Genomic DNA, 15,423 nt, shown 5'->3' on the forward strand with positions numbered 1-15,423 from the left:
TTGTAATTTAGTTCATTCCATTCCATGAGCATCTCCATTTAAGTTGTCCATCGATGATTTAATAAAGAGGAACTGTGTCCTCAGTCAATCCAGAGCGATCTCATATTGAAATTCTGAGTGGACTCTATTCCCATCATGTTTTTAGGCATTACTGTGATCATTATTGTTTTGTCCATTAAATGTCCATTAAGAGTGTGATTTATCTCTCCGAGGGCCAGAAGGACACTTGCTGCTGATGGAGATGGGAGGACGCTCCTGTAGCACTGTGGGTCCCTGGTCCCTTCTAGTTACATATCCCTGAGGCATCCAGGCTGAGGAAGTGAAAACCCATCCAAAATGCTTCCACTGCCCCATGTGCAAGCCTCATCCCTCACCACTACCCACCTCGAGGAGGTGCACTAGGAACCACCCACAGAGTAAGAGTTTTGGGTGCAAGGGGAAATCCAGCTTATAGTAGGTTCCACACTACTAAAAACCACAGGCCCCATTTTCAAAGTAATGATGTGTTCAGCAAATAGATTTTAAATAAGCCATGTATGAACATTTATGCTCAGGACTCGAATGCAGATTTTCATTGACACAACTGGCTCCTACCCTGGCAGGGTATGTTTCCTGAAGAAGCATCACAGCTAATGCTTATATCTGACAAAAGATCAAGCTACGTTTAGCCTTGTAGCTGGTTCTCAGATGTTCTCTACTTGACAGATTCCCAAACTCATTTTGCCCTTTTCTGATTTATGTAAAGCCTGCCTGCACACATCAGAGGAAATGTGCTTTGGATTTGTTTAAGCTGCAATGAGCAAAATGTCTTGTTGTTGTTTTTAAGTTGAGGACCAAAAAACAGTCTTCCTTCTGCAGAAAGAGAATAGTTCAATTCGCCAGAAATACACATGTAAAACCCAGATGGCTTGCTCCTCGCCATGAAAAGATGCCAAGGTTTATTTAGCTTACTTGTTGCCATTTTGTTGCGGGGCAATCCAGAAGGTCTGCGTATCACAGGAGAAGAACTTCCTATTGTTCCAGAGAAGAAACCCTGAGTCACAAGTGCGATGAAGCTGGGTGATGTTCCTGGCCCAGCTGCTTATTAGAGCCCTTAAACTCACTTCACCTGCATAATGTGCACATAATGATTTTTACAGTGTGGTTGTAAATATCAAATGGGATCCTGAATATAAAATACCTAATACTACATGCTAATAGTAATAAGGTACTATATGCTAATTAATGAAGAATCGCTTTTGCTAAGGCCAAGATAAAACTTACACATCTAGCCATTTCTTGTATTTGGGGAATATGAAGGACAAGGAACGAGGCAAGGAAAACTGCCTCGTTCATATTGCTATGACTTTACTATTGTCCCCACAAGTTAGCTTCTGTAATAACGACCACAGTAAAAGTGTGTGTATTGGTTGATTTCTGTGGTTTGTCTAAGGGGCTGCCTTATCACCTTCCCTTTGTATAACTGTCGTTTTAAAAACGCATTCTCATTTCGTCCTCATCACAATTTTACAAGGTAAGAAGATCAGGTATTATTCACTCATTGTACGAAAGATATTGATTGAACACTATGTTCCTAGCAGGGGGGCAAGCTGGAGCTACTGTGGCAAATAAGAAAGCAGGTTGCCTGCTCCTATGGAATGGAGGGATGGAAAGTCAACACATAAATGGACACGATACGTAATTACAGCTGCTGATCAATGCTGTTTAGGGAAAAAGAAAAAACTGGGTTATAGGCTAGAGAGTAACTTTGGGAGCAATATGGGACAGGGGGTACTGCTTTAGAGAGAATGGTCAAGCATGGTGTCCCTGAGCAGGTGGCAGTTAAACTGACTTTTAAGGCTGAGTAGAAGCTGGTCATGGTGAAGAGCTGAATGAGGAGGGTTCAGGAAGCCAGAATGAGCAGAAGCCCCTAAGTGGGACAGAGCCGGCTGGGTTGGAACAGAAGGGGTCAGGGAACTAAAGCTTAGTCAGCACGGCAGAAAGGGGGGGCAATGAGGCTTGCGAGGAGGCAGACCCAAAAACTCGGGGTCCTGTCCGCCAGGAGTCGGCAAACTATTGCCTACAGGCAGAATCTGTCCCACAGCCCGTGTTTGTACAGCCCACAAGCTAAGAATGTTTTTTTACAATTATATGTTTGAAAAACATCAAAAGAAGAATATTATTTTATAACACATGATAATCACGAAATGCAAATTTCAGTGTCTATAAATAAAGTTTTATTGGCACACAGCTACACTCACTCATTTACATATTGCCTATGGCTACTTCCAGGATACAAGGACAGAAGTCAGTAGTAGAGACCATATGGCCTGCAAAGCCTAAAATATTTGCTACTTGGCTCTTTACAGAAAAAGTTTGCCGACGTGTTATAGACCAGGGTGAAACATTTGGATTTTGTTCTAGGCCCAAAGAGTCTGGCATAGAAACTAGTTTACCTGCCATAACAAATTAATAGATTGGTGATATCCAGTGGCGGGCAAAGTGACAACCAGCATTTATTGAGTGTGTGTGTGTATAATTGGACCCTTTTCTAAGTGCTTAACGTGTATGTATAAACTTCTTTCGTCTTCTCAGCAACCTTATTCAGCAGATGCTATAATTATTCCCAGTTTTCAAAAGAAGCTGAGTCTTAGAAGCATTCAACTTGCCCAAAGTCACATGTGTGAGAGCTGAGATTTGAGCCATGCCAGCCTGGTTCCAGAGCCTGGATTAATAGTTTAAAATATTTTCTTAGAGAAAGCTTAAGGAAAATATTCCAGAACCCTGAGGCATCTGGAGGATACTTGGATCCTTCAGAACACAGCTTGGAAACCACTGTTCTCTTCCCATCCTCTCATTTGCAGAAGACACTGGCCCTGGGAAAGATCCATGAGCTGAGACCTGAAGCTGGCGCTTGCTTTTTTGTGGTACATTCCTACCAAACCACAATTTCGTTCGATATCAGGTCTTACTTGGGTTCTGTTTTCAGACTGATCCATTTAATTAGATTAAATTCTAGGTACAAACCTTAAGAATGGAAGCTCATTGTCCGGTCCTTCTACAGGCACCTCTAACCTATTATGTTTCCTGTAGGGATGAGATGTGGCCCCAGCCATCTGAGGTCTGCAGATTGTTGGATTTATGTGCCACTGTGCTGGGCATTCTGGGTACCATATTTGATTTATACCTCTCAGTCACCTCGTGCTGTAATCATTCTCCCCATTTTACAGATTAGGAAACTGATACCAAGAAGCAAGTAGTCTGCTCAGGGCTGCACAGCTGCTAGTGACAGGGACCAGGTGACAAGTCCGAGTCTGTCTGCCTCTTACTCCCATACTTATTCCAGTTGGCTGCTTCTAGAAAGACTTTTTCTCAATCAATAACTAATTACAAGGTTGCTGCTCTAGCTTAGAAACTCCATAGCCATTTTCTGTAAGTCCACAAAATGCTCAAAGAATCCCAGCACTGGGTGTGAACTAGCCATCCGAGGCGTCTGCTGGGAAATGCAGGTGAGGCCCCCTCTTGCCCTGGTCTTTGGAAAGGCCACACATTCTTCACAGGGAGCCATGAAAGGGCAGAAAGAAAGCTTAGGCCTCTCTCAGAATCGCAACAAAACCCCCAGTGGCTTCTACACGTGGGAAAACCCCCTATTTTTTGTTACCCCTAAAACAGTCTTTCACCTGCTTAATGAATGTCTCCTTTTTCAGTTTTTTTCTCCCTGAGAATCTACATTGACCAAGGTGATGATGGGAAATAGAGATGTTTATTTATTTCTCTAAAATCTATCTCCACACCTTCACCCCATCAAATGTCACTTCCTGATTAGTACTAAAACATATACTAGTATAACGATTTCATGAAATGAAGATCAGACGACAAATTGGCTGTCGATTGCAAGGCCTCCCACATACAGTGTGGTCAGTAGACACCTTTCCATTAGAAATAGACAGAAGGTCACTCCCTGACCACTACTCTTCAACCTCATCTTTTCCGTCCACCCTGCTAGCAGCCACATGGGCTGCCTTTCCCTGTTGAACCCCCTATGTGTTGCAGGTTGACGTGGAGGTGATGAGAGAGTGGGAAGGACCGTGAAAACCACAAATGCATGTCATTCACAAGCCTGCTTTGTAGCATTTCCCCCACGGACCATTTTTAATCTCTGAGTCCAGTGGACTTTCATGACATTTGTCAATGTTTGTGACCAGTTGAATATCACACCCGTGGGTGAAAAAGATATACTTATCATTGCCCCAAGTGAAATTTAAAGATCTTCTTTAATGCTTGGGAAGAATTGTAAGTCAAGTATCCTTTTAGGTTTCAGAGCAAAAGATCAGTGCTTACATTTCAAATGAAGAGTTCATTCTTTCATTCACTCATTTGACTCACTCATATTTCAAGTGCAATTATGGGTCAGGTTCCCTGGGTCAGATTCTGAGATGGAGATTTATGCACTGGAGTTTATAGGAGAGTGCTTTTGGGGACAATACTTATGAAGGAAGCAAGATCAGGCTGAGAGGAGCTGAACTGAGATGAAGTTGCGAAAAAGGCCTTAACTGATTGAGACTTCACAGGAGCTCTGGAGCTGGAACCTTTCCCATCAGAGTTGCTCTACTTTGAGGCAAGGGGACAGGACCTTTAAGTCCTCTTCTGGGTGCCCCTTGAAGGAGATGTGACCATGAGTGAGATGGTTCTCACGCAATTCTCAGAAGGGAACCCAGCTGACATGTCCAATTTTTCCAGCCACTGGGGATCAAGGAAGAATCTGAGTGGTACATCAGAGTACATACCCGAAGTGCCAACTAAGGACCAGCATTTAATTTAACTACTGCTAACTTTGAAATTTTTGTCTGAGTTAGGATATTATCATGAAAAGCAAATATTGGGAACATACCAGCTTCCCTTTATTTAAAGTTTACCTACAACTGATTCAATTTAATAAATAAGTATTGAAAACCATACTATGGTAAACAACCCAGAAGTCCATCTATAGGTGAGTGGGTAAAAAAAAAAAAAAAAAAACTGGTATATTCATATACTGAACTACTGCTCAGCAATAGAAAGGAATGTACTCTCAGCACAGGCTGCTACATCATAGATAAACCTCAAAATAATTATGCTGAGCGAATGAAGCCAGACAAAAGGAAGTAGACACTGTATGATTCCATTCATACAGAATTCTACAAAATTAAAACTAATCTATAGAAAGTAGATCAATGAAAGTGGGGAGGGACAGAGAGGATTAAAACAGGCAAGAGGAAACTTGGGAGTGATGGATATGTTTGCTATCTTAATTGTGATGATGATTTCATAGATGTACACATGTCAAAATTTATCAAATTGTACACTTCAAATATGTACAGCTCATTATGTTAATTGTACTTCAATAAATCTATTTTAAAAACAACTATAGTATGAAAGGGTCTGTGACAGGCTTCAGGATCACTAAGGTAAATAAAAAACACACTGTTTTCAGGAAGCTCAGAGACTAGCAAAGGAGACAGATAGATGCATATTCAACTAAATGTAATGCAAATCAAAATAAAAACCAGGATAATAAAAGAAACTATTATGGAGGCAAAAAAAATAGAAAATTGATATTTTTCTGGGAGTATGGAAGATGGTAACAGCTAACTCAGCTAGTATTTACTATGTGCCAGATATTAGGTACATTAAAGTCTTTAATTCTCACAACAACTATCTGGGTAGGTGCTGTCATTATACCCATTTCATAGGTGAGGAAATGAAGGCTATGGTTCCAGAGTCCATGTTCTTAATCACCAGTTATTACTACTCTCTGAAAAATGCCGCATTTGATCTGGGCCTTGGGAGATGAATAGAATCTCCCCAGAAAGAGAAGGCCATTTTTGGCAGAGAGGGCTGTGTGGACTGCAGCACAGTATGACTACAAATATAAAAATGTACTATGTGCTTGCAATATGATAAGAATTTTCTATGGGTATATATTGGGGAGCAGTGGAAAAGACTGAAAAGGTAGATTGGAGCCTGCGTGTGAATGGCCTTAAATGACTTGCTAAAGAGTTTGGACTATAACCTTCAGGCGAAAGGAAACCACTGAAAGTTTTTGAATAGAGAATAACATCAAATTTGTGTTTTAGAAAGAGAATGGAAAGTAAAGAAAAAATCTGTCTGCAGTTAAGTGAATACCTGGCAAATTTTATATGAATCCGTTCACAGGTGTTGTACTAAAATCACATCAAATCAATAGATTTGGGATAGACTACACTGCAAATTTAGGTTTCAATCTCAGAATATTTCATTCTCTGGTTACCTGAGTCCTGTATTCATTCTGTTTTCACCTATGTTTCTGTACATTTTTATCCAACGAGAAAATTACAGAAAACCACAACTGGAAAACAGAAAAGTAAAGTGACCCTTTTCCAGACCCCTTACCTGAATTTAATTCAGAACTGGTCCAATATTTTTTTCCCAATGGCTTCAAATGAGAAGTGCCATGATGACATTTTTACTTTTGTTTCTTGTAAAATTTATTCTTGACCTCATCATACATTCAAGTTATATGATAAGCTCAAGATATGAAAGATCAATCAATATCTAAGACCCGACATATTGCTGGCTCCATGATGTCACATCTGACACTATTGGAAGTAAAGCCATTTCCTCCTGTGTTTTGACAGGAAGTATTTTTAAAATCCTATAAGAATAACATTCTTCTAGGTGAAAATGTGAGAAATTATTAACAAGCAATGGGCAATTCATACCTTCCATGAGAGGCCCAAAGAAACACTTTCCTTGGGCTTTCTCAAGGGTGTAGGAGAGAGGGTACAAAAATAAATTGTCACCCTAAAGCAAGGACACAACATTGGAAGGAAAATCAAATGCTTAGACAGCCATGGAGCCTTAAATATAAAAACTGGAGTCCTGGAGGGAATCTTAATGGGGAAAAACATAAGCTGACCAAAGACTCAGAAGTCTTAGTTTGTATTCTCAGTTTTGCCACAAACTCACTGTGTCACCTCAAGCAAACTCCTTGATTATTTCTTTTTTAAAAAATGGTACAATGCAACTTACACCCTGCTTCCATAAGCAAGTCAATATATTTCAATATAATTAACAAGCATTCAGAAAAACCTTCTATGACTCTAGCCATACCAGCTGATAGCACAGTCATGGCTAACTCCCACATCTCTTGGTTTCTATTCCAGAATACTCGCACTATCAGTGTTCTCAAACCTACTTTACGATACCTAGGAAGCTTGTTAAACATACAGTTGGTTCCTCATTCAAGTGAGATTCTGATTTAATCAATCTGGGGCTGACCCTAACAATCTGCAGGAAAACTCTATTTTCTGTCCTCTCTTTATTCCCTTTCTACCTGTTGAAATTGGTAAAATATTTGAAAGACATTTTTGATTAATAAAATTTGCCCTACCCAAGTTATCAATACATTTATAGAATATTAACACTCATGTTAATTAGTACACATTATTTCCTTTACAATTTTCCAAATGTTACAGATTAGTCTCTGTCTTCTAAAGATAAGTCTATCACTATTTGGCTGTGTCCCTGGATATAGGGAATCAAGTCTAGCTCAATTTGTCTAATTATCGAGAATTAAATACCAAAATTGTTCATTTGTATGTTGTCACCCCTACTAGACCACATCCTCCTAAAAACAAAAATTTGTCTTTCATATCTGATCATATCTTGGAGCAATGCATACTAGATGGCTGAATAGATGAAGGGATGGATGGATGGGTGGATGGGTGGATGAGTGGATGGATACACAAATTTTTTTAGATGAGCAAATATATGAATGAATGAATTCTACTCCTGATAACCATTATGAATTGTTGCCAGAGTTAGAAATATAACATATTCCTAAGGGCTCAGCAAAAATTGTCTAATTATAATTGTTTAATAAACTGGAAAAGTAAAAATAAGGTGACATCACTACACAGGGACGTTTTAACATCTCTCCCAGCTCTCCTCCTCCCCAAAAGCCTTGCAACTGGTTGACTTACCAGTGCTACCCACGTGTGGTAGAATCATTTGTGCCACCAACACATCACTCACATCACTCCACAATCAAGATGACACATGTGGTCCATTAAATGTTCCACCAGGAGGTGTTTTGGGGGCAGCTAACTAAGAAAGGGGCTTTCAGCGCCGATGGAGGAGTTGAGACACATGACGTCACAGAGCTACTGCCTCTCCCCCTTCAAAAGAAACCACTCTCCATTTATTTCAGAATCTAGAGGAAGTCAACAAAGTGTGACAGCAGCACAGCACAATATGTGGTGGAGAGTTTGCAGCTTGCTGGCTTGGTTCCCCTTACAAGGTAAGGACTTAGAGCTAATGTTTTTTGATGCTCAGTTGACCTAATGTTTTGCCAAATCCAGATAAACTTGCTAATTTCCAAGCCACGCCAAAATTACACGGGGATGTTACTGCCTCTATTTAATCTCTTGGTCAATTGCTAAAGGGTATAAAAATGATCATTGTGTGTCTCTGTGGGATCTGTGATATGGTAAAATCTAACAAGCTTACTGAATCTGTCTTTTAAGAGATACCAGTTGAAAGAACATCTGTTTTGGATCTTAAAAACTTCATGATGTATAAACCTTAGTCACATAATTTAATTTATCTGAAACTCAATTTCTATGTCTGGAAATGAGAATGATAACAATGTTTCATCTATAAAACTCCCTGGATTGTTATAAGGCTCAAATTTCAAATGTGAAAGCACTTTGCAAATGACAAAGCATTATACAACTTTTAACTAGTTCAGAGATAATAAGGAGTCCAATGAAAATTTTGTGCTTATTTCTTAAGAATGAGTTATATTTACATTTTATGATAATTTTCAAATTTGATTTTTGGTGTTTAATTCTAATGTAGTATTATGGAAATTAAAGAAAGACTCAGTTACCTATTAAGTGCAGGTCAAATTATTCCCCAAAAGTGGGGGCAGCTTATAGGCGTCCCTGAAGTTCTGATTGCAACTTGTATCAGATTCTTGCAGAAGAAACTACAAATAAACATACTGCTTACTTGTTGTGTGTTTGTTTCAAAGTATAGAACCTGGAGTTAAGGCACCTATACTTCTAAATCTGCACTTACCAAACAACTGCATCTGAAAGATGCTATTTTTAAAAAAAAATAGATTTCCTATTTTACATGGTACTTCAATTTTTTATTTTATACACTTCAATTGATGCTTTCTTTTTTGGTCCCTGTATGTTGAGACACTTTATAAGTATTCAATTTTGGTAATAAATAATATTAATTTCTTTAATAAGTGGCTTAAAGAATAGCAAATACATTAAAAAAATTTAAACTACTTTCAATTATTTCAAAGCTTGAAACCTTTAACTGATCTTAACTTTTTCAGGACTCAAGTTATTATCTCATAAAAACACCTCACACAAAAAAGTTTTTGAACAAAAACAGCAATAACCATGTCTTACGGTAAACCTAAGACGAGTTTTTTAGAATATATTCAAATATTATTTATAAAGACAAGAGATAAATATATTTATTGTGCAATGCACAGTGCTGGGTACTTTGTGTTAAGCACATTTAATTCTAGCAAAGATACGTAGGTAGGTATTGCTATCTCTAATTTACATATAAGAAAATTGAGGTTAAAAGAAGTTACATAACCTGCCCAAGTTTTCACAGCTAGTAAATAATAACATAAACATCACTGTGCAAAGCACATACTAAAAGTATTATCGCATGATACTTTTAATTAATGTATGTGCGTGTGTGTGTGTGTGTGTGTACTGGGTTGTGATAAAAAATGTGTTTCCTAATGTGAATAAAAAGTTAGAAAGCCACCGATTTACACAATTTTTAAGATTTATTATTGAAAAATCCCAGTGTGAAAACTCATCCGAAGGGCCACGCAGAGGGCTTCTAGGCTCAATGGTATTTGAGCATCCATTGCCCACTCAGACCTAACCTTGCTCAGGCCCATCAGAGTCTAAAATAAGAAAGGAGCTGGCCATGTTGCTTTCTTATCAGTCAAAAGGCAGTAAATCATCAATTTTGGCACCACTGTAAATCACCAGCTGTTTTTAGCTAATTGGATTATGGGGAAATCACTCTACCTTCCTCTACTGCGCAATTGCTAAAGCTGCCCAAAATGTATAGACCAGAAAAGTCCCATAATCTTGGAGTCTGCATTCTTTTCAAGGCTACTATTGGCAGAAATAGCTACTAAGATGGATAGAACACAATAAGAATGAAGAATTTTTCGAAATTCATTCCATTGACCCATATTGTGGTTGATGAAAATCCGCCAATTTGCACCCTTTATTCTAGTTATTTAGTGGAGCTTAGGAAGCCGAAAATGTAAACAGTTACAAACTGAGTAGAGTCCTGTTGATTCTTTTTTTGATCAGGAAAGAGTCACGTGTTTGTTGGCACATATTTGAGACAATTTCTTTAAAGCTATACTGGAAATAATTTGATTTTAACAAAGATTAATTTTCACACTTGTAGTTTTCCCTATTGAGTCTACCTAAACAGTAATAATAATTCTTTTTTGTAATGATCTGAATGGAAACACATTTTGTCTGCTGCTTCATAGTAGTCATGTAAATAAAGCTCTGTTTTGAGAATTAACTCATTGTGTGGCTCTGGTTTTAACTCAGCTCTAGTCTTTATTATTCAACATAACGATTACAAAGTTGAACTCTTATTAAAATATTTATTTCTGAATATATGCACTTATTCACGTTTACCCATTAATTCAACCAATACTTAAAATCTTACTTTGTGCTAGGCCCCGGTAATATAAAATGAATGAATGTCAAACAACTTTTCCAAGAGGAGTTTCTAATCTATCCACAGAAACATATTTGTAACCAAATAATTATAAAGTATTGTGCTAAGTGCTATAATAGATGTCTGTTGAAAGCATTTGGGTATCCTGAGGAGAGAGTACTAGGTAATGGTTGGGAGGACTGAGCCTAAAGGCTGGTTGGGCAAGTTCGACAAAAGTGATGTAATTTGAGTTGAGTCTTGAAGGAGATAAGAAAGGCATTCTAGGCCAAGAGAACAGCATGGACCAAAGCAAAGTACGTTCTTGAGCCTTGAACTTTCTGAAAACAGTAAATGGCTATTTGCGTGGAGCATCTGGAAGGGAGTATCAGCAAATGGTACTGGAGAAGATAGGTGTCAAGTTACCTGGAATTTTGGCCTGATTCTTAAAAGCAACGGGAGCCTTAAGAAATATTCTAATGAAGGAATACACAGGATCAAGTTTATGCTTTTAAAATGTAATTCTAGAAGAAGATGAGGATGATAAATTAGAGGGAGGAGAGACTAACAGGATGTCATTGCAATAATCCAAGAGAGAAAAATGGATACCTCCACTAAGGCAGTAATAGTAGCTAAAAACAGAGGAACAAATTGATTAAAGAGCTGCTTTGGAGAGAGAAGAGACTAGGGTGCCTCTCAAATATCTGGTATGCAATGGCTGGTGTGACATTAATGAATACAAGGAAACATGAGCAGAGCAGGTGATAATGTGTAAAGCATAGGGAGCCATAGAAATGATGAGTTCCAATTGGACACGTCTAGTTTAGGGTCCCTGCAGGACACACTTGCTCTATTTGGGAGTTTTTAAATCTACCATATACAATAATTTGGGCTACTAAGGTAAGAAAATGAAAGTATACTTTATTCTTTCTTCAGTCTACTGTCATGACCTTTATTAAAGGTGGAGATCACACACTGCAACTCCCAAAACCTTGGGAAAAACCAAGGAATCTTAAGAACATCACAGGTTTTATTTATGTGTGTTTTTGTAGGTGGCTGTGATTGCTGCTTGCCCTTTTGCTTGAGGGTTGGTCACATGTACTTTGGCGTGAAGACATTCCACTGATAGGACAATTAGTTCATGGAGTTGGGGGTGGAGTTGATGGTGAAGGTCACAGGTTCCATTTCCATATATAAACCAGTCACAATTAATAGCCCTAAACTCAATGAACAGCCTCTTAATACATGCTATGCATGAATGGATGAATCCAGTTATGGAGGTAATGACCAAGCCCAGAAGTCTCACTCAGTGAACATGACCTACCAGTGGTTAGTGGTGACCTACCAGGAGAGACCCCACAGTCATTCATTGCCAAGCTCTGTATATTCAGTATTTCAGAGCCACATAGAGCTAATTTGCTAGGGGGAACGCTGAAGCCCAGATGGGGAGAATTAAGGAGTAGGCACAAAACACTCAGCATCTATAGAAGAAAGGCTAAGGGTAAATAAGGATATACATGTTTTTAAAGCCTGCAGGGGAGGAAGTGGTGAATAAAGAAAAAAACCCACACCTCACCCCTCTGACAAAGAAGGTGAAAGTTTGACTCCAAACTTAGGTGAACAGCAATTTAAAAGAAGAGTTCCAGTTTAGTTTTTTAGTGGCAATAAGAGGATCATGGGAACTTTTCCTTAGGAAATGTGCCATGAAAACTTAGGTACAGCTATCCTTTTCATCCACCCTTTAACATGACCTAGACACTTTGAACAATATTTTTAAGCACTATAGCTGAGGCAGTGTGGGTCTGTGGCTTCTCATTTGGGCTATTCTTCCTTTCTACAATGATTTCCTGTCTCTAAATCAAACATGGGGTCTACATGATAACACTGAAAGACAAATAGGCCTGTACAGCCAAAAGCAAGGCTTGAAGCAAAGAGTAGAGAAAACTACTAATATTCTCTACCTTAAACACAGACTTTTCCATCTGAAACTCAGGCATCTATAGCTGTGGTCAGTTTGATATTTAATTCTGATATTTAATTCTCAACAGCAAGAGCAAATACTAATCTTAGAAGATACAATTCTTTAGTACATGCCAAAAAGCCATACTATATTTCATTACAATTTTTAAGACATTGTAAAAATTAAATGATGTAATTTAATTAATAAGCATGTATCCTGAGGAAAAGACAATGATATATACATTTTTTTAAATGGGAGATATTTATTTAAAAACAGGCTACCAGATAAATCTTGCCAATCCCATCTCCCAAAATGCAGTCTCCCTGTCTAGACAATCATTTTACCAAAGGGAAGAACATTGGCAAAATTTCTAAGTTTCAACTTCTGGCCCAAAGGACGGAATCAGGACATGTTGCTTTATTCTATCATTGATTCAATGTAGTAACTTCTCTTCTGTCTCTCAATATTCTTATTAACAACAAGAGAGCAAAGATATCTGTCCACTGCCTACATTTTAGTGTCATCATGAAAGCTGGCATTAAACCATTACTTTTCAAGCTCACACTGTGATAGTTTCTTAAAAAATGAATTTTAGAGAAATATAAAACATAGTCACTGCCCTCTAGAAACTTCAATCTGCAAGATAATGCACAAAAACTAGAATAAAGCAAGAATCATAATGGAATGGTTATGTAACAATGGAAGTTAGACGGTACTAGATTCAAAGTCTTGGCTCAGATGCTGCTTAACATTAGAAGAAATTCCATTGTAATTTCAAACGTTTCTAATAATACCTTTATTTGTCAATTATGGGTTGATTTTCTAGATGAGAATATTTCCAAATGACCCAATCTAAGCAGAATTCTGACGTTATGCTTCAATGCTTTTTTTGAAAACACAATCGCTTTTTATTGACTCTTTGTTGTCCATTGTACCATTTGCTGACCATATGGACATTTTTCCATTAGAAAACTGTTTTCCCATGAAAGTCAGAATGAATACAATACAGTAATTCTGGGTTACTATGCCAGAGGCTAGACTGAAATTAATGATCTAGGAATGGAATAAACTAAAAAGTCTGCACCAATGAATTTCCAAAATTCTCCGAAGCACTTTTCCTAATACTTGAAATTTATCACAAGGAAATAAACTCTCTTCTTGTTTCTTTCCTTTTTTAAAGTTTAAATAAGCAGTAAATGCATTACATTTGCTATTCATAATTTCTAACCCCACAGTATTCTTATGTTTATGGAAGTATTTTCATTGATAAGAACTGTCATCCTCAAAAAATATTTTTTAAATTTAAAACTTGAAGAAATGATGAACAGCAACATATGTGCCAAATCGGCAGTGAAGCCAATTTATTTTTCTATCAATTTCCTTTTTGGGGAGGATAATTTTACAGGTGTTTAGATCCAACTTTTTGCCATTCTCTAGGGATCGTGATTTGGGGAAATTAGACTCTCACGTTGGCCCAGTTTGCCTGGAGAAAGTGCTGCTGTGGAATATTAAATTGGAAGAGATCTGAGAACACCCTTCCCCTGCTCTTCCGCAGGTGGGACTTAACAACTTCCCATGAAGGGCAGTGCCATAATTCACAAGGACATCATGGGTTATAGTGTTCTATCTATAACATTCTACCCTAGAAACCTAGACACATAAGTTGTCCTTAAATGCACCAGTCCCTCGTTTTATAAACCCAAGCTAGAAAGGCTGATGTCTCTGGGGTTTCATCATTTAGAGAGTGCAACCAAATCATATGGGCATGGACTTTTTAGCCCACATGTCTGGTACAGATCCCAGCTCTAGGACCTGTGTGACCTTGAGCCTCTACTCCCTCATCCGTAGAGTGAGCCAAATAATTCTTCCTTTGTAAGGGTAGTTTCAAAGTTAAATTAAATATAGGTAACATGACCTGACACAGTTCCTGGCATATGAGAGAGCAAGTGCCAAAAGATGTTGTTCAACTTTCCCCCTTTTTTCCTATCAAAACCCCACCCCTTTGTTCTGACTGCCTTCAAGAAATGTCTTTACTGCTCCAACACACAGTGCCCACTCCTTTCCTCACATTTCTTTTTGTATTGACTTATAATTTGTTTCTATAAGAAACGTGTAATAAATGATCAAATAAATGAATGAGGTTGGGCTGAGACTAAGTCCCTGCCTCAGCTCAGGATTGGTGTGGCTTGCGCCACTCTGACTGTCCCCAATTCTCTTCCTCTGCAGACGCCTTTCTGACTAACCACACAGAAACCATCACTGTGGAGGAAGGCCACATGCTCACTCTGAACTGTGTTGTTTCTCAGGCGAAGACTGCCTCCCTGCAGTGGCTGGCCCCATCTGGGTTCACCATCTTTTTAAATGAGCATCCTGGTAAGTGAAAGAAAAATAAATTGTCACCAGACCTCAACCTGAGGGATTTTTCAGACAGAGAGGTTGGTGGGACAAAAAGCCAGTATGAGTCACCCAAATGGTGGGCTTGGCTCTACCTCCTGTTATTGGTGAATTACACCCAAAAGCCTGTTATTTTACACCTGGCTAGTTTTTTTGACAGGAAGTCTGAAATGGAAATCCCACCAGAATAGCTGGTAAAGGGGGCTCACATTACAAAGCATGTTTCCATGCTCTCACCTCACCCCCATGTCACTGTTTGAGTCTCAGTGACAATGTAACAACTAGCAGCACAATGATAAAGAGGAAGCCAACTGATTTGGGGCCCTTGTGCTCCATATCTG

The 15,423-nt window shown here is 38.5% G+C and overlaps 1 protein-coding gene across 2 annotated transcripts in view; it reads left to right on the forward strand.

Annotated features, from left to right (window-relative positions):
- The first annotated feature begins 8,170 nt into the window (after positions 1-8,170).
- CRTAM (cytotoxic and regulatory T cell molecule) overlaps positions 8,171-15,423 on the forward strand; it is a 47,237-nt gene continuing 39,984 nt past the window's right edge. Inside the window, exons 1-2 of one of the 2 annotated variants that reach the window (XM_074321458.1) lie at positions 8,171-8,299; positions 14,915-15,061. In XM_074321458.1, the coding sequence (XP_074177559.1) occupies positions 8,254-8,299; positions 14,915-15,061 (193 nt within the window). In that variant the 5' untranslated portion in view covers positions 8,171-8,253. The remainder of the gene's footprint in view (positions 8,300-14,914; positions 15,062-15,423) is intronic. The other variant, XM_019718581.2, reaches the window with a different exon arrangement.

This window comes from Rhinolophus sinicus, linkage group LG16 (assembly GCF_036562045.2).
Source record: "Rhinolophus sinicus isolate RSC01 linkage group LG16, ASM3656204v1, whole genome shotgun sequence".
Classification (NCBI taxonomy): Eukaryota; Metazoa; Chordata; class Mammalia; order Chiroptera; family Rhinolophidae; genus Rhinolophus; species Rhinolophus sinicus.